At 45.7% G+C, this 26,362-nt stretch overlaps 1 protein-coding gene across 3 annotated transcripts in view; it reads left to right on the forward strand.

Annotated features, from left to right (window-relative positions):
- The window catches only part of LOC143527453 (teneurin-1-like), a 141,535-nt gene that overhangs the window by 67,494 nt on the left and 47,679 nt on the right, over window positions 1-26,362 (forward strand). For all 3 annotated transcript variants that reach the window (XM_077022676.1, XM_077022677.1, XM_077022678.1), the window contains 6 exons: window positions 4,463-4,624; window positions 9,572-9,774; window positions 12,021-12,231; window positions 15,818-15,919; window positions 19,423-19,617; window positions 21,307-21,507. In XM_077022676.1, coding sequence (XP_076878791.1) covers window positions 4,463-4,624; window positions 9,572-9,774; window positions 12,021-12,231; window positions 15,818-15,919; window positions 19,423-19,617; window positions 21,307-21,507 — 1,074 coding nt within the window. The remainder of the gene's footprint in view (window positions 1-4,462; window positions 4,625-9,571; window positions 9,775-12,020; window positions 12,232-15,817; window positions 15,920-19,422; window positions 19,618-21,306; window positions 21,508-26,362) is intronic.

Here is a 26,362-nt window from a genome sequence, read left to right on the forward strand (position 1 = left end):
TAGAGTCACAGTCCAGCCGGTACCCAGGCTGCCCTCTCATTCCACCCTCGCCAATCACAACACTTATTCACTCCACCAGACTGGATCAATGGTTTGATAGTTATTCTCCTCACCTCTCCCACGTTACAGTCTCTCTCTTTAGTTCCTCCAGCTTCCTTTCTCCCCAGCTACACAGCCGAGCTTTCCACTGAGAGATCCTCCATTTCCTTTGTCTACGTTTGTGTTTAATAAACGTCCTGGTTACAGTGTATGGGAGAGCATGACTAAGGTATAACATGAAGACTTAGAAGAAGAAGAGAATCTGTTGTGGGATAATCTGAGGGAGAACAAATTATGACTGAGGAGGCTGCATAGACAGTGGGAGAAAGACGTTAAGTGATCCAATTTAGATGTATAAATTGTAAAATTCATTGATTCCTACTGGTAATATGAAAAGGAAATGTCTGGCCTTACGATTCGTTGGGCTTGACATTGTCAAACAGTCTGGATAGCACTGAGTGAGAGACTGCACGATTCCTCTCAAACTGTCATGGTGGCCCTGAGAGTTACCACTTCCATCACTCTACTCAACAGTGACTGTGACTCCACAGCCCGAGTGAGGTATGCCAGTGCTGAAATGACCCGGCAGGGTTGGACTTTCAGAGATGGTTCAGATAGAGAGTCATAGGCCTTCACAGGTAGACCTGTCAGAGGCAGGTGTTTGATATCAGCCCCTCCTCACTTTGGATGACCATTCAAGAATAATTCAGCACCGCCGCATGAAAATTCAGTCTCGGTGAACAGCAAGACAAGTTTTGCTTGATTTAAGCTGTGATGAGAATGACAAATGCAAACTGATGAAAAGTAATTAAGCAAACCAGCAAATACACAAAGGACATCCTAGGACACCCTGGTAAGGTCCACCAGGAATCAGATAAACAAAGAAAAATAATGAAACATTTCTTACCAATTTCTTAGAGTGAACTTTGCAACAAAGTTATAACATCCTACGATGGGTAAAACAATCAGACAATCAGTTTAATTCTTTTTCTACTTTCTACTTTACTTGAAGTCATAAACTACTGCGTTTTATTATATTTTCATGTGAGAAACACAATTACAATCACAGTAATGTTCATGGTTGTATTCAGGATTAGCTAGTTAGCATATTACGGTATCTCTTTTGGTGTCAAACAATGAAAGGAAGAATGTGTTTAATCATTTTTTTCAGCCAACCCTTTGTGCCCCCACACATCTGAATGGTTTGCATGGTGGTAAACTGGTGAAGCCTCTCATTATATCCTTGTAGATAAGCAAAAGATTTTTAACAGATATCATTTTCAGGTCCATCTCGTTAGCTAAATGTTGAATAGTTTTCCACTGACAAACGAGAGAATGTGAGTAGGGCCATATTATTAACTGATTATGAGTGATGAGTCCATTTTAACCTATTACCCACTCCACCTTTTTAAAAAACTGCCACTGGTATATCTTTCTTTTCTCCGGTGTAATGTTAAGGTTTCATGAGCCACACCACAAGATAGAAGGGCAGGCGTTTTGGTAGTAGATCTATGCCATCACTTTAGTACCTACATGTGTACATAGATACTGTATGGATACTGTATTTATGTGTACCAAAGCATTATTCTACTTTCATCTTTACATGAAAGATGTATGGAATCTGCTCTATGCAAATCGAGTTAATTAGGATTATATCAATTATACAATCAGATTCTGCCAACAGAATCAATTCTGTACATACCTACAGAAAAGTATACTGGGAAGAATATGACCAGTTCATTGAGTAGATATCTTTACTTACCTGATGTACACTAAAGTGCTACATATTAGCAAGCCCAACCAGACATGTTTTGGTCACAGAAAAGATCTATGAAACAGGATATATGGCTGTCCTAACCACCCAGACATTGACTGTGGTCTTAGTATATTGAAAACTTAGATAAAGTTATTTTTAGGTGCATACAAACACACACACACACACACACACACACACACACACACACACACACACACACACACACACAATAGGAAGAAGGGGGTCAGAGATAGCAGGGAGTGCTGACCGCGCTCAGCGTAGACGAGCTAGCTACATAACAAGGGCACAACTCACAGGTCTCTACTGCTCATGTGCCTGATCAGTGCCTAGAACCTATTTCAATCTACATAGTACAAACTAGCTGTTGTAGCATTATGATTAAGATGATTCACATAGGGACTCCACAGATTCTGCCATTGTGAGACATATTTATAAAGAACCTTATTAAATCTTAATGCCTGCATATATGCAGCTTCATTCTGCAAAGATAAAAGTAGAAAAAAAAAAAAATATATATATATATATATATATATATATATATATATATATATATATATATATACAGATAAAAATGGTCTGCAAGAGAGTTAAATTTAATTAGTGGTAGTTTAGACACACATAGGTACGATGTCTTGATGTTAGTCTTGATGTGATCTTTTGTTAATTGATTGAACTGTTAAAGAAATGGCATCAGCAGTGTGGATCGATGGCTCTTCCGTTACACACATTAACAAATTTGTGTAAAACATCCTGTTTTATTTATTGCTATAGCTGAGACTAAAACTAACTACTGTAAAGTACAAAGTGGACTAATATTTTGGGATTTGCAGTATATTAACTTCTAAAATTGCAGGCCTCTAGGTACTGAGTCATATTTCCTAAGCAGGGAGACACAGAAGGCCACTTAAATCCTCTGCTTCCTTTGGCGATTTCCAAGCTTTTCAGTTGTACCATTGACACTTGTGTGAAAAATGCACTTCACTGGATGGTGATGTGCCTAGTTATCTTGTTTTTTTCAATTATCTTGACAATATAGAGCAAAGAAGAGGAGACAAAAATAGCAAACAGACTCCCCCCCTCCCCCCATCCCACCACACACACATACACACACACACACACACACACACACACACACACACACACTTCCTTGGAATATGCAGAGAACCCTTAAATCACACCAGCCACAAAGACCAGGTCATACCGCAGTACTGAAAGGCCAGTATTTCTTCCTTAAAAATCGGCTTGACCTGGGTTACCTCGAGGCATAAAATTTGAATCAAACTCCATGTGGTGGTACGTAGCTGATGCTTTGATGCTTTATATCTTGCACTTAGTGGAGATGTTTTGTGGCACGCGGCCTTCTGGTTTGGCTCTTTCTGCGTCTGGGTTACACGTGGGTCAACATTAGCCACGAGCCTCGTGAAGTGATGCTTTTAGCTAGTGTTAAAGTACAAGTGCACCAGTATGCAAGTGATCGTTTCCACCCAACCCAGTGCCAGAGGTGAGAACCGAGGTGTGAAAAGAGAGCAATGCGGTACATTTTCCCCCTCCTCTCTGTCTTTCTATGCCATACGGAGTGGGTATGCCGTGAGTGCACAATGCTGGCTTTAACTCTTGGAACTCATTAGACATTTACTATCCCTATAAACCCAGATCATTGTTAGAGGCAAGGTACGGAGCGATTTTAAATTGGCTTGAACTAGTTTGAGATTAATTAGGTGTTTCTCATCAGCGGGGGCCGTTGGAAGCCCGGTTTCTGGGCAGGCATTGTGCTGCAGATATGACGAGCATGGGGCCAGTCATGAGGTGAAAATGCTCCAAAGCTTTGATGAAGTCAACAGCATCTCTACTGGAGAAGGCTGAGGAACAGTTACAGTTAACCTGTACGCCTGGTGTATGGCCTTTTTTTCTCTGACGGTGTTCCTCTGACAGCGGAATTTGAGAAAGCACTGAAAACAGGTGCTTTTCTCCTAGCATGTACACTGAATTAGCTAATGATGTGTTAGCTAATGAGGAGTTTAAACTGTTGTTTCCCCAGAATTATTTGATGCTTTTTCACTTAAGTTTGTGACTTCATGAACCACCATGTATTATCATATGACCAAATGATCATTAATGACAAAGATTACTCTGTTTCACACACACTTTGATAGTTTGCTAATATCGAGTGTACAATGTTCTGAGAGGTTTTTTTTTCGCACTGAATGTGTTCATGTCATTTCTTTGATTGTCCTTTTATGATAAAGGTTTGAACAGAAGGCAGTCACCTGCCATTTCCTTTGTTGATACAAAAACTCCATATGGTATTTCGACATCATGGACTCGTTAGTCATGCATAAAAGACTATGTTACCAATTTAACACATGCCCGAGGTCAGCTTCAGAAGATTCACCTTAATTGCCCACCTCTGTCACTGTGTCTTAATAAGCATGCAATCTGTGAGGTACTTTAAATGGAAATGTAAAAAAAAAGTCATTTTTTAATTTATTTTGTAATTTATATTCATTTAGTCTTTCTCCGCTCCCTGAATGCTAGCGTTGGAGCCGCCACACCAGCGCTCCGGGTCCCGCGTGGCGCTCCGGGTCCCGTGTGGCGCCGCTCCAAGTGCCGCTGCCTTAACCGAACTTTCTCCGCTCTGCCCCGCAGCCGTTCACCTGTTTGGCCTGACGTGGCACCTGAAGCCGTCGGAAGCTCAGCTGTACGAGAACGGCGTCAGCAAGCAGGAGGCCGGGTCCAGATCCAGCACCAGTACCGCCACGCCGCTGGACGCGTATAACATGGACAAGATCCACCGGGGCCCCAAAGGAGGTCAGCCAGTGTGGGGCATCACCCCCCCGCGCCATCCCATCATCTGAGACACATGTAATGAGGAGTGAGCAAGATGGCTGCGTTTCCCTGTGGCCGAGTTGCTGATATTTTGGGATAGCGTTTCTTTACCTGTGGTCTGACTGCTGAGGTGTCATGTAGCTTGTCAAATGCAATTGAGGCTGTGTGAATCAAATCACTGTTTTCATCAGAGTCAGCTCCACAATACAGCAGCAGTGTTGAGATTCGTTTCATATTGCTTTAATTCAATACCTCTGCTATTAGATTAAGGATGTAGCTGCTTTCTGGAACCTGGGCAATGATGAATATTGTATTAAAGGTGAGCACTTTTAAATCAGGAGCCCACATCTAAAATGATTACAAATTCATTAGAAATGTTAATGTAATTGCTTAATCTTGTTAACATTTATGTGGCGTGCCTGGAATATGTGTCTCCCACGAAGCTTGAAGCCCCTATAATCTTTCCAGTGGATTGTGAGCAAGTGTGTTAACAATTCATGATCTGTGTCTCTGCTTGTCATATAACATCCGGAGCATCAGAGGCCAATGCAGTACAACAGGCAGGTCCTTGTGGTAAACGTGCAGCCTACGTCACACAACATAGCTAATGTGGCTAACAGTCTGTGAAAGCTAGAGGAAGTTATTAACATAAGTAATTTTGTGTGATGCCGCCTGGCCTTTCAGGATTGTATTATTCCTTTTGGGCATGGAGTGAAGCTCGATGTCAGATATGCAGCTCTGCTTTGAGACAAGCAGTTATAGCAATGTAATTAGCAGGCAAATGACAAACGTCCTGAGGATTAGCCGAATTTATAATGTCATGGGCACCGTATTTCAGAGGCTGCGGCGTTTTAAAGATGACAGGTATGTGGCGCGGAAGCTGGGGTGATGAGAGGGCCGTTAATCTAGCCTACAGTAAGGAGAAGTACTTCAGCATGAGTGAACCTTTCAGCTTTGCTTTACCTCAGGATAGTCTCACTGCTAATCGGTAGATATATCATTAAGGAAAGGAAATGTAAATTACCTTCATATTTGAAAGTATTTTTAATGTGTTATTATTATTATTGTTGTTGTTGTTGTCAATAGTAGTAGTAGTAGTAATGTTTTTGTTATGTTGATATTAACAGTCATTATTTTGCCAATATGCAATATTTTCCAAGTAATTCAGTTTCTCACATTTAAATTTTTAGCTCTGCCTTTTTGTAATCTTGCTAAAAATATCATATATTTCATAATATCAAGGGAGGAACCAGTGGCCGCTAACAGTAGGCCACACACTTATAATCAACTGGAAACTCTGGGGTCTCTGAATGTCTCCCTGACTGCCTGAACCAGAGCACCAGTGAGATCTTCCAACCATCCAGTGTATTCACTTAATCCTCCCCATTCCCCCTTCACGATAAGCTATCTGGCTTTAAATGGGGAGTCAGATCGCTGAACAACATTATTAGCTGCTGCTCCTTTGGCTTCCTTAATGATGTTTTGATGTAATTAAATAAAACGACTCACCAGATAATCAAAGAACGTCTTTTTGCTGTGGAAGATGCATTAAAGCTCCGTGTGTGCGCAGGACAGAGCGCGTTGGCTTTGATGTGTTACTTGTTTTAGCTTCTTTTAATAAGTCATTCCATTATATACACCCAGATTTGAATACAGATCAGATGGCAATTTAGTCTGGACAAAATATGGATGCATTTGGTGGAAAGCAGCAACTCCCCCCCCCCCCCCCCCCTCCATAAAGTGCATCAATATTCTGCATCACCTTCTCCCACATGTCCTGTTGATTGACTGTTCTCTGCTACATCACATTTATCGATCCGCCTGTGTTGTGATACAGTTTCTCAGTATAGCCCATGTGGTGAAGGATCTTCTCCTCTATATTTTAAAGTGACAGACAGGTCTCCACAGCACTGCCACTCAGAAATGAGCAGCGGCCTCAAAAGCTCTTCATTAGCAGTTTTCCCAGGAATCATGCTGGCTAACAACATAAGACCCCAGCTTGACTGAAGATAAGTGTATATTCTGCACCACCTGTATTAACCTGGAAGGGAAATAGAATTATCTCATCAATGACTTTGGCTGACATCAATTTTGCAATAAAAGATGTGAAGGGTGGTGGCAATCTTATTAGGCACCTGCTTTAAAAGCTTTTAATTGAATTCCTTTAATTATAGTGACCTGTGCCTCTGTGATATTTTTATTTCTCTTAAGGCAAGTTCTTTGGAAAATCATTACACGCTCTGGCATCAGTCAGGGTGCCGTCCTCATAGAACCTCTGTCTGTTTTCCATTTGTTCTCTATCAAATAGGGCTTTAGAATGGCCCGTCCATGTGGAGACTTCATTAGGGTTTGAGGAATAATAACCTTAATTGAAAAGACAGTTTGGTTCCTTTGAAAATAGATTACAAGGGTAATTGTTTTGTACGAATAACTCCAGGGCGATGCAAATGAATGGCTGGACACGTCAGAAGTTGTGATGAAAATCTATTTGTCATTTTCCTTTATTTTTCCTGTTCTAATACTCATCAGCCGTACTCAGGAGAATATCTGAAGATATGTGAGACAATAGATCTGGACACTATCATGTCAGATTACTAATGTCTTTACTTCATGGTCGTGTTAGTTTAGACGTCGTAATGGCCATAATCGCTCCAGGAGTTCAACAGTGTATCAATTCTTGCTCATTTTATGCGTTTATACATAAAGCGTGAACAGGTCTGAGGACAATCCCTCCGTGACGTATAATTGGTTGTGCAATGTGAAAACTCATTATTCATTTGTAAATAAGGATAAATAATATCTCTTCCATGCTTATCTCACCTTTTTTACACCGACCAACCACTTAAAAAATGTTTAATTATTGTCTTTGTAGAAACACCTTGTGGAGTTAAACACTAGAGTTTAGATCCTGCCATAAACAACTGGTGTTAGTCATCCTCCCATTGTTCATTTATGGATAGAATTTGAACTCAAAATTGCAGCTGGTTGGATATTTTTGAGTGTGAAGCACTATCAACCCAGCAGTGACACTGACATGTGTAAAATGTTAGCAACACTGCTGTGACGGACACACTCATACTAGTGCAACACCCACCATCATACTGCAACGACGTCATCCTCACTGCTGTATCGAGGCTGGACTGCCTTCCAAACAATATCCGGTTAGCGCTGGTTCTGTGGCCAGAAACCCACCGGTGATGTATCGGACAAAAGGCCAGGACCAGCGCCATGGCAACACCACGTACGCCATGTAAAACACACGTAATAATGTGACCAAGGAGAGTTGGTCCAAGGTAGCTGTCTCTAATAAAGTGGTTGAACTTATGGCTTCAACTTATGGTCTGCCTGCTTCAACCTTTCACCCAAGAAGTCTCGGAAGTAAAAGCCAACCAAGCCATACTGGTGATGAATGTTAAGAAAAGCCTGTTGCCTTTGGCAGGTAGCAGCGCGTGCTCTAAAGTTGTGTACAGTGCACAGGCCCTCCTGATTGACTGATGGCTGTAATTTTTCGCTCAGAGGGAGTTCTGAAGCATCCCTTTGTTCCCTGATTGCACCAGGGCCTTTGAGATTATTGCACCGTCGACCTGCAGCTGGAGTCACTCGACTGTGCCATCGCAAATGCGATTTGGGCTCAGAATGCGGCGTAATGAAATACAGATACCGTTGCGCTTCAATCTTCATTAGTGTATCAAGTCAATGTGCCCCTTCGCACATTCTAATGTTTCAATTGAATTCGATTCCTGCAAACGGTTCAGAGAGTTAAGTCTCTCTTTCATCAGCAGGTATACGGCCATCATTGCATTTTCTCGTTTTCTTTCATTTCGGTATTGCGCACATATATTGTTTAGTGGGTTTGTTTTGTTTTGTTTTTTCTCCACAAGTTTAGGGTCTGTGTCTGTCAAGAAACTGAAAGTCTGAAAGCCCATCTAGGGTCAGGTCCTTTTAGTCTGTGTAATAGTATATGGAATTTTGGATATGGAAGGGCAAAACCAGGTCTTGAAAAAAGAAAAATCCTTCTTATTGTGTGAAGCTTTGATGTGTGTGAATAGTGTGCCCATGACCCAACAGCTATTACTTTTAGGACACATTGACATAACATAGTGTGAAGCTGAAAATCATAGCTTTATCATAGCTTTTAGGAGAGCGCTATGTGTGATTTTTGGCTTAGAGCATTATGCCCAATTACTGAGGTCTTTATTAAGGCCTGAGTAAAGGGAGAAAGAAATCTTTAATCTCAGGGGCAATTGCTCACACTAAGGCATTTTTAATGGGCTAATCTGTGCTTATTCCAGAAATGCGAGGGATCTTTGCTCTTGCGAGTAAGCTTGGGACAGGATGTCACTGTCTGTGTGATGGAGCTGAGCTCTCTGCCCTGACTGTGCAGTGGAGAGGCGGCATCCGACTGGCCGCTGCGAGAAACGTCTCCTTTACTGCCGACACGTGCCGTGATTTATCACCTTCTGCCTCCCATTGACTCAACGCCTCTCAATAATTTGTAGTAAGGGAGCTTTAGGCATTATAGATTGAAAATAAGCAGGCGTGTTCATAAATCACCACTCAGGTCTGCCTCGCCTTTGTCTGGTAACGACCGAGGGCTACTGCCGCCTTGCGCTCTCAATCTTAGTTGAGGTAGGTCGCGAGGACGGCTAGGAGATGGCGTACAATGAAGTCGAGCCAACAATAGAGCTGGAGGAGGTTAAACTCGGGCCGGCACAATGGGGTGGTCCGGGAAGATGAATTCAGCAGCCTTCACCGGCCACTCTTGTTTTATGGACTCCTTCACGGGACACAATAGAGGTCAGGCAGGCGGTTAATGTGAAGGTTTAATTAGCTCGGTTGGCACGTGACCCGCGCCGGCCCGCGGCCTAAGCGAGCTGCGGCGCCCGTCGGGCTCTTTGTCACGTGTGCCTTTGTCTGCGTGTGTCGCAGATAAGCTCCAGCGCGGGCGGGCCATCGAGCACGGAGAGGTGGACATCGGGACGCAGGTGGTGCAGGCCATCCCGCCGGGCCTCTTCTGGCGCCTACACCTGGCTGTGCACCACCCGACTTACGTCAAGTTCAACCTGTCGCTGTCTCGCGACGCTCTGCTCGGCGTCTACGGCAGGAGGAACATCCCGCCCACGCACACACAGGTACAACCAGCACCTCTCAGTTATTCTGTTCGCCCCATCCGCAGCCCCTAATCACCCCCCCCCTCCCCACCACCATCACAAAGCCCAGCTGAAAGCGCTACATAAAAAGCCATCTTGCTTGCGTTCTGACAGGCCGTCTCCCCCGGGAGTTTTTCATACGTTCTCCGGATACCTTTGAATTTGTTCCCCATTATACGCCGCGCTCAGAGATGGAAGCTTCCGGCATGCATTCGCTGGGATCTTGTTGTTTTGAAAACAGCCATTTTCAATTAAGGGCCCCAAGATTCCTGTTAACCCCACATGAAACGCATAAGCGATCTTTTAATGCAAACTCCTTGGTGTGTTGCTGAAATACTCAGATGGACATTAAGCAGGGGCTGTTTGTATACACTCTCGTCGCATTTCTCTTCCAGGTGCCTCGTTCTAGAGCCCACATTTCTGTCAAATGGCATGCAGCCGGTAAAGACTTGGACGATGAAAGTGTGTACCAACATGTGCCAATCAGTTGTGCGTGTCTGTTTTTGGTGTTTGGCTGTGTGTGTGTGTGTGTGTGTGTGTTGTGTAGTCAGTGACATTGAGTAATCTACACCTAAAAGCCTCAGCTCACCCCTGCGGACATACGCTGTGCTTGACCAGGCCTTGTTGTACAAGCAGACCTCCAGTCTGGGTCCTATTGGGTAATCTGACTGGCCGTTTGGAGGCTTTGCCCCCCAAGCACAAACCGCCCCCCCCCCAACTCTCTGACTCACCCAAAAAAAAAGAAGCAGTGTCCTTACTATTCGCTAGACCTGCAAGCTTAGACATGACAGAGACTAATTAGATGTTGTCTGACATTAATGTGACAGTAATCCCCCGAGCATGCTTCACTTTATCCTAGTTCAAGGATATTTCCTCCTCTACAAAAAAATGGCAGAGATGCATTACTAGAGCACCAGGAGATTAAAGAGGGGGGGGGGGGGGGGGGGGGCAGCTACCCGCATGTACACCGATGTTAGAACGGGCACTACTATTGATAATCAATAACCGATCGTGAACTTGGATTGATTATTACCCCTGTGCAAAGACCCTTCTTAAGGAGCCACTGCTCCGGGCCCGGTTCGGGGAGCGGGCGAAGGAGAAGGACCTGCTTCTCACTTCTACCTGAGGGAGTTGTTGCCCGTTGGCCGAGCGCCACATACATGAAGCTCCTGACTCACTATGGCTGTCAGGAGGGCTGCGATATCCCGAGGCGCATTAACACAGCACTTTGAATCATCGGTATTTACTGGATCCGGGGCAGCAGCCCACCCCGCGCCTCCCCAAAAGCCTACCACCTCCTCCTTTGTCCTGCAGGAGGGAAAGGCAGCGGTACCAGAACCCGGCAGGCGGAGGGTAGTCGATCCCTGCCAGCTCTGCTCTTCATGCAGGAAATAAGCAAATGCTAGTGACACGTAATGGAGGTGGTGGTGGGGGTGTGTGTGTGTGGGGGGGGGGCAGCACCAGGCCCGAGGGGACTGTCACGGCCCACTTATCTGTCCGTGCAGCGCCGTGCCTGCGTGTGAGCGAGCGCCGGCCCTCGTTATCTCAGCCGCCCACGAACGGGAAAGGAGGCCCGGCCCCGGATGGGTCAGATACCCATCCAAACAAATTGGGCCCCTGCGTTTTTGCGCGCCCGGCATGTCGACTCGTGCGGTTCCTGGGCCTGATCCGTCACGGAACCGGCTCGCAGGAGTACAGTAAGTGAGTGGCTGCGTGCGAGAGGGAGTGCGGGAGACAGTGGGAACCCAGCCCTGCTGAGAATCAGAAAGAGATCAAAGAGCTTCGCCAACACGGCGCAGGTACAGAGATCTGGGGAAGGGAGTGTATGCAGACAGGATTATAAAAATCAACACACCGTAAGGGGGGGGGAGCGTGAAGATCAAAGATCTCAGGGTTCAAGAGTTGAGCAGGGCAACACTGTAGTTTGAAAGCATCAGAGAACTAGCCTACTTGAGTCTACTCCCGTATAATACTTCAATGTGACACTTGGCGTGCAATACCTGTTGCCTATATTTCTCAGATGTTTGCAAACACACACGAGACTAGTGTGCTTTATGGGAGAGCGCAGTAGACCACCGACTAGAGTGGAACATCTGACTGTTCCTCAAGCAGGAAGACCTAAAACCTCATCCATGCTGGAGATACCAAGATATCCATCTACCAGATTCCCTGATGCTGACTCACTATTATCACTCCTTCTACCCCCCCCCCCCCCCCGTTCCTTTCAGTTTGACTTTGTAAAGCTCCTGGATGGCAAGCAGTTGATCAAGCAGGAAGCAAAAGTGTCTGAGAACTCGGGCTCGGTGCCCAGGAACCTGCAGCTTGTCTCGTTGCTGGAGACGGGCTTCATTGAGTACATGGACCCAGGGACCTGGTACCTGGCACTGTACAACGACGGCAAGAAGATGGAGCAGGTTCTGCTGCTGAGCACCATTATCGGTAAGCTTGCGTCTGCTTGATGATGATTATTTATGATTATTATAGTACAGAGAGACGGGGTGTTTCAGAAGTTTCACATCTACTTAGAAACGTTCAGGTATAATATCTACAAAGAAAAAAAATGTTTTATTGATGTAGTGTGTAGCATTTTGGATTATCAGGTTGAATTAGCAGCCACTGAACATGTTATAAACCCAACCAAAAATGTCTTTCAAAGAGTTCAGTAAGTTTTAATCACAGGAAATTGAATTCATTTCATTAGGCACTGCTGGCATTATGGAGCGTGATACATTATCCTGGAAAAGAGTTCATGCGTATCTTCCGGGACGCTGAGCAGGCCCGTCTTGCCAAACCTGTCTGCCGTGTCATATCCTAAACTACTGAGCAGGCAAGCATTGAAGGCGCAGGGCATTCTTCAGGTTTTCCAGACTGTGGACAGGTCTTTGAAGCGCGGGACCGAGAATTATCCTGCCGAAAGTCAGCGTGATGGCGCTGGATGAATAGCATGACGGCGCTTTACAGCAGAACCGTCCTAGCGCACGGCGTCCCTGCGTAATCAGGCAGTTTAATCAGCATCTTGATGGGACTCACCTGTCGGGTGGACGGGTTAGCTCGCCGAAGGTGCAGCGCTCGCTATACCGAGCAGGTTTGCACATAAGGTTTGTGAACAAAATTAATCAGGACAATCAGCTTTTGAGCACAGGAAAAATGTCCATGATCCTTTGGGTCATAGACACGTATATTTGTTTTTAAACTTTTTTTGTGTGTAGTTAGTTGTCACCGATTACTGCATTTTGCAGTACTGAGCAGAATTGTAGGCCATTTGCATCATAAATGCTTTAACACTTCATTAGCATTAGTATTAGTATTAGTATTTGTATTAGTATTAGTTCTTTATGTTGCTCTCCTACACAGTGCTCAGTCAGTACATCATGTAAATCATTTCACAGCCTACACACTGCTGAGGATCAACACAGGGAAACTACAGTACCCAGCATGGAAGGAGCTTTATATATATGTGTGTGTGTGTGTGTGTGTGTGTGTGTGTGTGTGTGTGTGTGTGTGTGTGTGTGTGTGTGCATGAGAGAGAGAGAACGCCTCCAACAGTTGCTGTTTCCTGCCATTATAGCATCCATTTAAAATGGCCTACACCTCGTGAAGGCAAGCTACCCCTAGTGTCCACTCCTACTGCATTAAAGTGAGGCTCCCAAGAGTAGGGAATAGGGGACTATGTCTAGCTAGTGTTGCTAGGTTGGCCGTAGAATAGGAATAGGCCTTGTCTTTTCAGCTCTTACTAAAACAAAAAACGAGTAGTGAAGTTAGAAGTTGCTGCTATTGCTGTGTTGTGTCCAGCACCTCTGAGAAGGGCTTGCTTGGAGCCAGCAGCCTATAAAATCCGATAAGATAATTTATAAAATATTATTCAAATATTCACATTGCATAATTACTTTTTACAGAGTGCATGCTTGTGCATACTGATGAATGCTAGATTTTAGCTGAGGCAAATTCTATTCCAAAATTAATAAATTCACCCGCAAAAAATCTTTGAGTAATGTCATTATAGTTTGCTGTCTGGTTATCGTTGAACTCCAAAATCCAAATATTGCCATAAATGTATGTAATGCAGTCAAGCTAAATAGCTAAATATATCATATATGCCAAAGTTCATAACTAGGGAGTGAGATTGTTGAATTATTTTAAGTTCATTAACACTGGCTAACAAGCTGCATTTCTTATAACAACTGTTATTAATCCAGCTAGTTAAGTGGACATTTCAGCTTCTCATGAAAAGAACTAAAAATTATCCAGTATCTGCACCGTGGCATATTCTTTGCTCACATATTTCCTCTGGCACTACAGGCAAGCATTTCAAAAACATGAAATAATAATAATAATAAATCATATATTATGGCGAGGTTATTTTTTTGCATTGTTTGCATTTTTTTGTTTTTATGCATAAATTACACTGCGAGGGACTTTATGTACACCGTTGGACGCTAGCTGTGGCTGTAACAGTCGTACGACTGCTAAGAAATTGGCACTTTAAGACAGCAGCAGAATAGCATGCTAGTCAGCAGACGCCTAAACCAAGGAGTTTTCTTCTGCTTTAAGACACCTTGCCATCAGAGGTTTCTTTATCCAAGATCGATTTCAAACCTTTGACAGATGCATGAAAAAGTGTGCGCGGTGGATGGCGGCACGGCAAAACTTTGTTGATTTCTCAGTAGAAGTGTGTGCGCGTAACACAATAACACAGCACTTAGACACATGCCAAAACCCACAGAGAAGACCGCAGAGGAAAAAATCTCGTCCTAAGAGCACTTTCACATTCATTCAGCACTGAAATGGAAACACAACTGCCTTGTGAGGGGCGACATTCATGTGGTAAGATTGACCGGCCTTTGTTTGTTAGTTCTTTCTTACCTTTCTTTCGTTCTTTCTAAATCTTAGAGTGCATCTGCCTTAAAGGAGCCAGTATTGAAATGAATGAATAAAATATTATATGCTGCAACTTGTACGGCGTCTTTGCAATTCTTTGGGATAATGTGTGGGGTAAAAATGCGCAGCACCTGTGTGTCTACCTGTGAGTTAAGCATTTGTAAATTATGCATTATTAAACAAGCACATTTATGCCTTAATTGAACATTAGAATGTGATGTGTCAATAAGAATTAAAGATGTAAAACCACAGACGCTTGCTTTTGGCAAACAGTGCGTGGACACTTGCTGGTGGTCTAAACGGCAGTAATTAGCAGGGTCCTTTGGCGTATGGTTTGTAATACCATATGGCGTCTACATACTGTAAACCGTGCCACTCTCTGGGCGTAAATATCTCTGCGTGGAAATAGCTGGCTGACTTTACATGAACTTGTCAGCCATGTCCACGTTTTCACAAATACAAAATGTGTCCTAATTATGGCTCCTGATCTCACGTGCCTACTGTGTGTGGGTACAGGCAAAGGATAGAGGGATAAATATATCACTTATGTACGGTTTACGTAGTGGGGCTCTGTGTGCCGGAAGCTGTGCCATGGATTTGAAAGAAACCCATTTCTTCATTCTAACCCCAAAACGTCTCCCTTGTGATACCCTCCTCACACATCCTCCTGAGCCCTTTTGTTTGGCTTTCCAGTCGGTACGGTTTTTAATTTTGAAATGTCTTTTTGTTAACAGCATGATGTAAGCTTTGGCACAGTTGTAGCAACACAAGTCCATGATGTAAAAAACATGCTTTGTATGCCTTCAGACTTTGTATGTCATATGTGGTAGTGATAGTTGAACTGATCTAAACACAATTGTGTCCAAACAACAGCAAAACAGTGCAATCGTGCTGTAATAATAATAAAAAAATGACTGCTTATCATTACTGCTGTAGTCGGTGTAGAGGATTATGGCAAAGCAGCAAATAGCATCAGCCCCATGACATCACTATCAAATAAACATAACCATAGACATTCCAGACCTAATACTTGTGTTGGTGACATTATCCCATAGGCATTCAGATGGTGTAGGTCTTTATTGATGAAGGTGTGTATCGAGAGCGTTAAGGATTTTCTGTGAACCCCCTTTTATCTCTCACTGTGCAGAATCAATGGATGGATGTTCCTCAAACTGCAATGGTAATGGAGAATGTGTGGCGGGCCACTGCCACTGTTTCGCTGGCTTCCTGGGGCCCACCTGTGAGAAAGGTCAGTAGCCACATCACGGTCCTGACGGTCCTGGGTCCGCCAAGGTTAAGGGCTATTTGGCCTCGGTCATTAACTACCCCCCCGGTTCTCCTGCCCCCCCCCCCCCCCCTCCCATCTCCAAGGGCTGAAGGAACAGGGTCACATCATTCCACGACCGGAGAACTAGCCCCTGCGTGGGGTCCAGAGGACACAGCTGACAGGAGGGTTTAGTTCAAATCGGCTTCGCCGCCTCACTGCGGTTTTTGTGTACACCCCCCCCTCCCCCCCGAACTTCCCAGAGAACACGCAACCTTTCTTTTCTCCTCCAAAGCAAACACCGGCGGAAACCTTCGCAAACGTGTTGGCCTAAGATTATGATGCGTGTACGTTGTGTACAGCCGTGCGCGCGTCTCCGGCGGTGACAGCAGCTCTGGGAGACGTCGTCGGCTTACGCCAGCGCCTCACGCAGCTGTTCCCGCTGGAGTTCTGCAGTACACTGCTGCTTCCTCAGCGCTAACATGCACGCCGGGCTCTCGGTACCGCAGGATTATGGGAAACGTGCATTCCATGTCATATACCAGCAGATGCATCGTGAGGTCTCCAAGTATACCACTTGTTTTTTTTTTTTCTCTCTTTTTTTGATATTCAATGTAAACCGTGCCAGCTCAGAGCTCGGGTGCTTTCTTCAAAGTGGGGCAGTTTGACAGAGGTGGTGTAATTTTTACACATGCCCCATTAATCACATCCTAAAAGAACAGGCGTGTAACAGTGGCTAAGTAACGCACGGGGCCAGGAGGCTATCCCAGCATGCACCTGCACTGACTCACGCTCCTGGACCGCCCATGCCACGTGTCGCTTGGCCGCCCCATCATTAAAATTCTCTTCATTGGGAAATCAGACTTCACAGATGAGGTTTTTATGTAACATAATCCGTGTTCTGTTCTCTTGAGGATAGTACACAGAATTGATCCTTCTGGGCTTCCATAGTTGACTATGTTTTGGCATTTACATTTGGGCAAATAAATGCCAAAATATCTAGGTAGGCCCGGAGATGTGAGGCAGCTGGGGGTGAACTCTGCTGGGGGTGAACTCTGCTGGGGGTGATCTCTGCTGGGGGTGATCTCTGCTGCCTCTCTCGTGAGTACTCAAAACAAAAACAAAAAAGGGGAAAGCAAAAAAGATGGAGAAATTGCCAGTGAATGTTTTTTTTTACGCGCAATTCATTGGTGGTTCTCTGAGAGAGCACTCTCTCTATCTCTGTTTCTCTCCTCTCTCTCTCTCTCCCTCGATCCCTTCATCGTCATGCTTGTAAATGATTATAGGCTTCAGAGACTTTAAAAAGGGCTCGGCTGGAATGCACAGAGCCGATAAATCAGTCCAGTTTGGGCCGCCCCTCCTGGTCTCAGAGATGTCATTCACCGCTTCTTACAGCCTATTACTCTGGCTTGATTCCTGCAGCCCTTTCCGGTCTCCGGACCTTCCAGGCCTGTGAATAACTGGTGAACATAACGGCCAGACTTGGCACTACGCCAGGGATGTTGTAGGGGCGTATCACCTGGCACCACGCCAGGGATGTTGCGGGGGTGTGCTTGACAGGCCCAGATCTTTGCCACTCCACTCCGGCCCGGTCCGTGCCTGAGAATACCGCGGCGGGCGAATGACCTTAGCAAGGACGTCCAAGGCGAGGGTTTAGCCGTTATATGAGAGTTTGACACCAAGCCCCCCCTAGCCCAAGCCCCAATTTGCCGTCCTTTTTTGGCACTGCCAGGCCGACAGGGCCGGGCCTTGAGGTGGCCCACGTGCGGTGTCACGCTGCCTGGGGATTCGGGCATCCGCTCACACGCCGGCTGACGAAAGCGGCTGGCTTAGGTTGCACTCACCTAGAAGCGATGTTGCGGGTAGCAGCTAACGCCAGCTTATTACCGACATCCGTTTGCACACTGTGTCTGGAGCCCTCGGTGCGGGGGATTCAATCAGGAATCAGCTCAGGTGGCATCTGGGCAAATTAAAACTACAGCAAGGATTAACACATTTCCACTGAGCGTGGGGCTTAGTGGGATACCTACAGATAGGGACAGAGAGAGAGAGAGAGAGAGAGAGAGAGAGAGAGAGTTGCAAAAGCAGTCGGCATCCTCATTTGCATCAGTATTGATTAAATATGTTTGCTGTGCTGCTGGGGGCCTGCAACTCCAGCACACTGGTTCCATATTCAGTACGAATGGCTTCCTTTGACTGGCGTCCGTGGGGAGCGGCTGTGGGCCGCGCCCCGGCGGGTCTTTTTATTAAGCGTGAGGCGATGTGGAAACGAACCCCCGGGTACCGGGGAAACAGGCGTCCGGCGCACAAACGGAGAGCGACCAACGCAGCGGCCCGAAACAGGTTCTGAGTGCAAGGCGCGTAGCCGGCCGCCAACGTCGAGAGCGAGGTGATGCGGCGACAGGGCGATCGTCGTACCCCGGGACTCGCCCCCCCGCCCGGCCGGAGGTTCGCCGCGTCCTGTTTTCAATCGGGCTCCGTCTGGCGAGGACCTGACGGCACCGGTGTAAATGGAAAACATGTAGACGGCTGCAGGGTGGCGCTGATATTTGTGTGAATGAAATCAGATGGAATGAATATCAGAATGCGCAATGTAATCTACTTGCGCCTGGCCCGACATTGCAGTCCCCCCGTCTGCCGAATGCCTGCGTGTTTGGATTTCTGTTCCCTGTGGCCCGGAGCTTCCCAGACGGAAGCGGTGCGAATGCTCGGCTGATCCGCGCTCCGGGCGCCGGGCTTGGTGGGACGAGCAGCACCAGGCGGACATTTTTCCCGTCATTAAGCCCGTGGACGGTGAGGCCCTGTCACTTCCTTCACGACAGAAAGAGCAGAGTAACAAATGAGGCTGTTTCAAACGGCCCGCACACGTACTTGTGTCACTGGCGTTCGCCGTCTGTTATAGCAGAACCGTTTATTCAAGTGAATGTGTGTTTCTGGAGAACCTGACTATAAGAATCTAGTAGAGTTATGCAAGATGTTTGAATGAATTAAACAGAATTAGACAGAATATCAGGGTCTTGCTTTAGTCTAGCAAGGTAATGATTTACTCTGTAATACAGTGTTACCACTACTAGCTGTTTTTCAGAAAGGTAGGAGAAATTCTGCAGAGGGGAAATGTAAACATCTTCAGTCTGTTTGGTGGGACTTAAATGATGGATTAGCAGTTGCATTAACATTTGCATTTTGTTTGTTGAAGCTAAGCTCTTGCTACCCTGTGTTGCTAACCCCCCCCCCCCCCCACGCCATCTCTCCATTCTTGCTCACTCCTCTCTTGCTTTGTCTTTCTCACTGCTCTCTCTCTCTCTCTCACTCGCTCTCTCTCTCTCACTCCACCTGTCTCTCTCTTGTCTGATTTCTCTCCATCATTCTTTCTTTTCCACTTTCTGTCTTTCTCTCGCTCGCTGTCTCTCACTTTCTGTGTCTATTTCGTTTCGTTCCGTCTCCCCCCCTGCCCCTGCTCCGCTCCGTCGGGGCCCCCGTGTGTGCAGACACCTGCCCGGTGTTGTGCAGCGGTAACGGCGAGTACGAGAAGGGCCGGTGTGTGTGTCACGAGGGCTGGAAAGGACCCGAATGCAGCATCCAGGAGGACCAGTGCGTGGACCCGACCTGCTCCAACCACGGCGACTGCGTCCAGGGCATCTGCATCTGCGTTCCCACCTACAAGGGCAACAACTGTGAACAAGGCAAGGACACGCCCTAAACCCCACGCACACCCCCACCAGAACACAATGAGCACTAATGGGACTTGTATTGCACCGAAGGAGAGTCTCCTCTAAACGTTTCCCTATCTGGAGAGCGTGGCATGCCAGTGTCACTGCTTCTGTGCCTGCTGGGAGATCTCGATAGAGCCTGCAATTAAAAACACTATATGAATACTGCATGCTACATAAAAAATATTCCTATTATTATAGCGCTGACTGCTAGCAAGAAAACAGAGGTGGTGAAACAGATCATTATACAATAGTTAACCTGTTAAACTTCAAGGTTATTATTTGGTTATTAATTTTAAAGCTTATTATAGAGTAATGACTGTGACGTATTCTGTAATTAGGCTAAAATGAATATGAAAGGTGTATCATTATAAGAGTGAGGAATGAGAATGTGGATCCATTGCTGGGTCCTTGTAGTGTAAGGGGCACTTATCCGCAGAACAGACTGCAGCCTCATTCAAAAATCAATAACACATTCTCATCTGCGAATCGATGCTTCAATTCCTCTGTAATCCAATCAAACAACGGACATTCTCTAATCAAGACGTGTGTGTGTGTGTTTGTGTGGTTTTATTACCGCTCATATTCTATTCATTCAGTTCAAATGAATGAAGTCAAAAAGGAACATCTAGCATCTGATTTGGCTAAGGCCAGATAACAGCCATTAGCTGTCACTCCGTATTAGCACCGTTAGTGTTAACATTCTGGTCCATTAGTGTTAGCGTTGGCGTATTAGCGTCAGCGCTAGCGCCTTTTTTTCCTTTCATCTCCGGCAGTGGAGCCGGGCACCTCCACAGACACAATAAACGCCATTTCCCTCTTCACCGCACCACGCGCTTCCTCCACCCAGCCGTTGTCCCCCGTCTCTGGGCGCACGACTCCAGTCACAGGGACCCTTGGGTTATTTTTCACCCATTTGTTCGTATGGTCCTCAGATGCTTCCGAGCTCGCAACACAAAATCAATGAGCCTCCAGTCGAACACACCCGCTCTCCGCAGCCATGATGGCGGCCCTGTCTAAAACCCCCGGCAACGCATATAACCTTGAGTTGATGACACCAGGCCTTCGATAAAAGCCAGGAGTATCAGACTAATTACACTGGCTAAATGGAATAGATTTACTAGTCCATGAATACAGTAGGCGACGCAGAGAGTGCAGTTAATGTATGGGGCGGCCACGAAGGCTCGTTTTATTCGGCGTGTCTTGTTAACCAGCTCTCTGGCGGAACGGTGTCGCGAACGCAGGGGTTTTTTCCCCCTTCCTTCATGCCCCCTGAGCTCGTAAAATGGGAGGAGATCTTTATCAAGTGCTGCACCTTTGGGATGAACGGTGCGAAGCATTTAGTCTGCAAAAATGCGATTATAAGGCTGTAAAATTCAGTCATGTCCTTGTATCCTGCAACATCCCAGAGTTGTTGTTTTTTTCTTCCCCCAACTGCCATTGGCTTCACTTCAGACTATCAATTGCATAATCAATAACCAAAAATCCATATTTACCGTCATCCGTTGAGTTATAGCGTCAGCACACGTGCACTAATCACTTGAACGTGATGCTCGCAAAAAATTAATAAATAATACACAAAAACAAACAAGCAAAAAAACGTTTTGTACTGTCCAGCACTGGTAGTGACGGTTTTCTCTTCTCCTTTCTGGCCGTCTGCAGTGGACTGCCTGGACCCTCAGTGTTCGGGCCGCGGTGTGTGTGTCAAGGGCGAGTGCCTGTGTTCGGCCGGCTGGGGCGGGATGAGCTGTGAGAACCCACTTCCTGCCTGCCAGGACCAGTGTTCAGGCCACGGGACCTACATGCCCGAGAGCAGCACCTGTGTCTGTGAGCCCAACTGGACCGGTTCCGACTGCTACACAGGTAGGCTGAGCCTATCACATATGTGACAGCCGCAGTAACCGCACTTTGACGTTCAGATGGAGAGGTTGGAAATTTTGTTGTTTTGTGTCATTTCTGGACAAGCCTTTATCTGAAAAGCATTGTGCGTACATATATAATTTGGATTAGTATGGAAATAATCATTACATATGCATTCTGGTATATATTTATCAGAATTTTATGAAATAAACCATGCTTGGTAGTCTATGTGGATTATAATCCAATACTGGAGGACCTATACCCCCACACAGGGCAGAGATGCTACTGGGTACCGGTCAAGGGGCCAGTGTCCAGGGAGCACCCTGACCAGGGCTGGGGGTCTTGTTCACGTTTTCACATTCCCAACACACAGCAGTGCATTTCAGCAGAAACAAAAAAAAAACCGTTCCTGAACGGATCTGAGGTTCTTCCTTCATGATGATGATGATGATGATGATGGTGATGATGAAGAATCTTCATGACCGCAGTCATGGATGGAGTGAACCCCTCCACAGTTAGAGGACAGCGCACTTTACCTGTTAACGCTGAAGGAGAAAATGTTTGCACTGGGTGTTGTTTATATGTGCGCATAGCGTCTTTGTTGCTTTGTTTTATTGTATAGTGGCTTTGTTTATTTGCGGCGTGTCTGTGTGAACACCGTGCGTGCGAACAGAGGGCGTGTGTGTGTGTGTGTGTGTGTGTGCCGGAGTATAAGGCTGTTACTTCACATGTGTGTGGGTGGGATTTTATGCTCTCCAGTGTGAATGTGTACGTTGTATTTCCCGTGTGTGTGTGTGTGTGTGTGTGTGTGTGTGTGTGTGTGTGAGGGGGGTGCTGGGGTGGCAGCAGGCTGAGACTAGCGTCGTGCCGCATGTGTCTGTGCAGGCGCCTCTGCTGTTGAACACGTCGCAAACAGAGACGTGTTAATGGCACCTCGGATGAATTGTCTCAATTGTCTTGTGTTCCTCTGACCACCTGAAAATGGAGTAGTCTGCCCCGCCCCCTTTTCTGTATCCTCTTCTTGCAGATAGAGCTGTAAATAAATTTTGTTTGTTTTTTTTTTTATCTTTCTTGATTTCACTTGATTTATTCTTGCATGTGTAAAGCTAACATTAATATGACTTTGGGAACACATTATGTAGGTTTCTACAGAAAATTCCGCTTTGATTTAGCTTTGATTACCACTGAAAGAAATAAATGTAAATTAAGGTGTTATAACAATGAATCTTTTTGTCATGCCATGCATGTAATGACAACAATAACTTCAATGTTCATGGTTATTACACAGCATGTACATAATAACTGCTATAACTTTTAGTTTCGGGATTCTTCCTCAGCTTTGTTTAGAACTGGAAGAAATAAACATAAGTTAAGGTGGCATGAAAATGATCATTTGATCATGTAAGTCATATTTGCAGTAGGTGTAGTTACATCATTTCTAAAGGTGAGTGAGTTGGTCCCAGAAGCTGAACCCCATGTCAGCTATGACTCTACCTCTGCTGGGTTTCACACAAGCTTTGATCTTCAACACCGTTCTTACTTTTTCCACCATGGTGGTGCTGGGTTGTAATCCCATCTGTTCATGATAATGTTTCCAGACCTTTATGCTCAATGCCATTATTTTCAGTGTCACGTAACTATGCCTCATCTCCCGAGCCCTGAACTCTAGCGTTCTCTGAGTTTTGCAACTTTGTCCTTGTGCAGCCGTTGTGATTCCCATTGCTAAGCTATTCCAACTTTGTGATTTACCGCGACAAAATTATGTTCAGTGTCTCTAATTTTAATTGCTTTGCCTTCGTTATGATTTGCAACAAATTTTTCCTTGATTTTCATTCGGTAATTCAGCTTTAAGGTTTATAAACTAACCTTTGTGTTACTGTGATTCATTTTCATTTTGTCCAATAATTAAGCTCATGAGCCGTGAATCACTGACCAACAAAAGCTATTACCTTAAAATGACCGAGCCCATACCCCATGTCAATCAAAATGACTGCCCCGCCCCCAGCCGTAAAGCAAAAAAAAACATAATACGGTGGCTCAGGAGGAACAATTGATAGCCAAAACATGAAGATAAGGAAGCATGGTGTACACAGCCGCGCGGTGCTGTCTCTTCCGAGCTCCGAGACTTTTCCACACTTCTCTCCACCTGTCCTCGCTCACACTCTTTGAAAATGCTCCACTCTCGACAGGCTGACAAGGCTGACCTAATTACGACGTATTAAATAGTCCACACCTGTGACTTATCAGCTAGGTGAACGTGTGGCTCAGGAGCTAATTCCACAACAGCGTACACTACCGCAACACTGATTTGCATTTGTTTAGCCCAGCAGGCAAGCTTGTTTTTTTTATAGTAAAGTGTCGCCGTGTACGTAAAGGATGTTCATACTTGTGGCTTCCGATACCAGTAGGTGCAAGTGGTATTAAAATTCATCATTACAAGCTTTCAGTGGCGAGAGGGCATAGCAATCCATTCTTTAGGCAAGCTTGGCTGTGGGACATTTCGCCTAATTAGGTGAGCTCGTCAGCCTTCGTTTGAGATTAGTCTTGGAAGAGGCTGTCGGGAGAATCTTCAGACAGCCGGCGTAATGAAGGGGACTGGAGTAACAAGAAGAAGTAGAGATGGATAGAGAGTGGGGGCGTACTCGTTTACAGCAGTACTCATTAAATAACTTCACTACAGAGAGTGTGCACATGCCACTAAAGACTTCATGCAGTGTTGTATGGTTATGTAGTTTATCCAACGTCCTCTTTAATAGGGGTGAACCAATACATCGATGTTGACGTGCACAAGTTATTTAGGAAACAATGTTGTTCTATCAATCCAATGTATATGCATCAGTCCGTTTTGTGAATTAGTCAAGAGTTTATTAAAATTTGTCGCTATTGTTTTGAGGTGAAAAAATGAACGATGATGGTAATCATTTTTAAGGTCTTTATTCATGCAGAGATTAATAAATGTTTACTGCCAACCTGAGCGCACAGCAAATTAGAAGTGTAAAATCTGCTAAACGCCCTTATCCTACCCAGCATGCATCAGCGAGAGGATTCACATCTCATCCTTTCACAGCGCCGTTTGCCAGATATTGAACCATCGCCTTACACGTCGAAGCTGCACCTTATTTGATGTTCTCCAAGATGGCCACGCCTACTTTTTAATGTCTGTATGTTAGAGTTTTTTGGCTGCCTTCCAGATTGTAACCTTGAAAGTGCAGCGTCGTGCTGATCAGAGTGAGAATCTCCAGCTCGGCGGGGGGGTTGTGGGGGGGTCTTCGGCTCGTCTTTTTTTTGCTTTTTTTGCCCATAGTTTTTTAAACCATTGATTGAAGTGCCACTTTGGTTGTTGTTTCATTAAAAATGATTATTTCTGATAGCGTTTACCTCAGGCCCAGTCCTGCCGTGCTCCTTTCATCAGCACGAGGCTTTTGGAGATTGAAGGGTGGTGCAGTATTTTATTTCGTTTCACGCAGCCTCTCCGTGCACTTGAGTGCGGCCTCGTCTGAGGAAAGGGCCCTTCCCCCAGCTCTAGTTCTAGTTGTTTCATTTCTCAGATCTGGATTTCTCCTGTTCTTTCTCCTGCCTGCACGGAACATTCACTTCCCTTTAGTTTCCCTCCCGCAACGCCTTCAGAACCTCTGCTGAGTGGGAATCAGAGCAGCAGAGAATTGTGGGGTTTGGGGGGGAGGGGGGGTGGTTATTGTAACTCAACAGCTTCTGTAAGATCAGGATGTACCTCAAACTCGAATCAGCCGCTTCTTTTGGATATAGTGAACCAGCTGGGGTTTGGACCATTTTGTAAGATGTTTCAATGTAAGGATTATTCTAGAGCCCTGGACACTGCAGTTATAAAACAGTGCTCCTCAAAATATGAACATGTATCCCAGATTGTGATATGTTGCGATACATTACATGGAGCTGTGCATTGTATTATTGAAACAATTAGTTATAATAATTATGTTTTAATAAGCATTAAAACAGTTGTACACTTAAACAATTCCCATTCTAATATTGTGTTGGGTCATTTTTTGCATGGAGCTGGTTTGTGACAGGTTTGCTAATGTCTGTATAAGCAGCCAGCTTATTGCTATTGATTTGCAAGTGACATTGCAGAAAGTCCAGAAGAGCTGAGTGTCCCAACGCCCTACATGCCCTATACCCTACACTCTACACCCTACGCCCTACACCCTACACTCTACACGCCCTACACCCTACGCCCTACACCCTACACTCTACACCCTACACTCTACACGCCCTACATGCCCTACACGCCCTACACCCTACACTCTACACCCTACACTCTACACGCCCTACATGCCCTACACACCCTACACCCTACACTCTACACGCCCTACACCCTACGCCCTACACACCCTACATGCCCTATACCCTACACTCTACACGCCCTACATGCCCTACACGTCCTACACCCTACACGCACTACACCCTACGCCCTACACACCCTACATGCCCTATACCCTACACTCTACACACCCTACACCCTACATGCCCTACACCCTATACCCTACACTCTACACGCCCTACATGCCCTATACCCTACACTCTACATGCCCTACATGCCCTATACCCTACACTCTACACGCCCTACATGCCCTATACCCTACACTCTACACGCCCTACATGCCCTACACGCCCTACACCCTACACGCACTACACCCTACGCCCTACACACCCTACATGCCCTACACCCTACACGCACTAAACCCTACGCCCTACACACCCTACATGCCCTACACACCCTACACATCCTACATGCCCTACACACCCTACGGCCTACACACCCTACACACCCTAGATGCCCTACACACCCTACACACCCTACATGCCCTACACACCCTACGGC

Source organism: Brachyhypopomus gauderio, chromosome 11, assembly GCF_052324685.1.
Source record: "Brachyhypopomus gauderio isolate BG-103 chromosome 11, BGAUD_0.2, whole genome shotgun sequence".
Classification (NCBI taxonomy): Eukaryota; Metazoa; Chordata; class Actinopteri; order Gymnotiformes; family Hypopomidae; genus Brachyhypopomus; species Brachyhypopomus gauderio.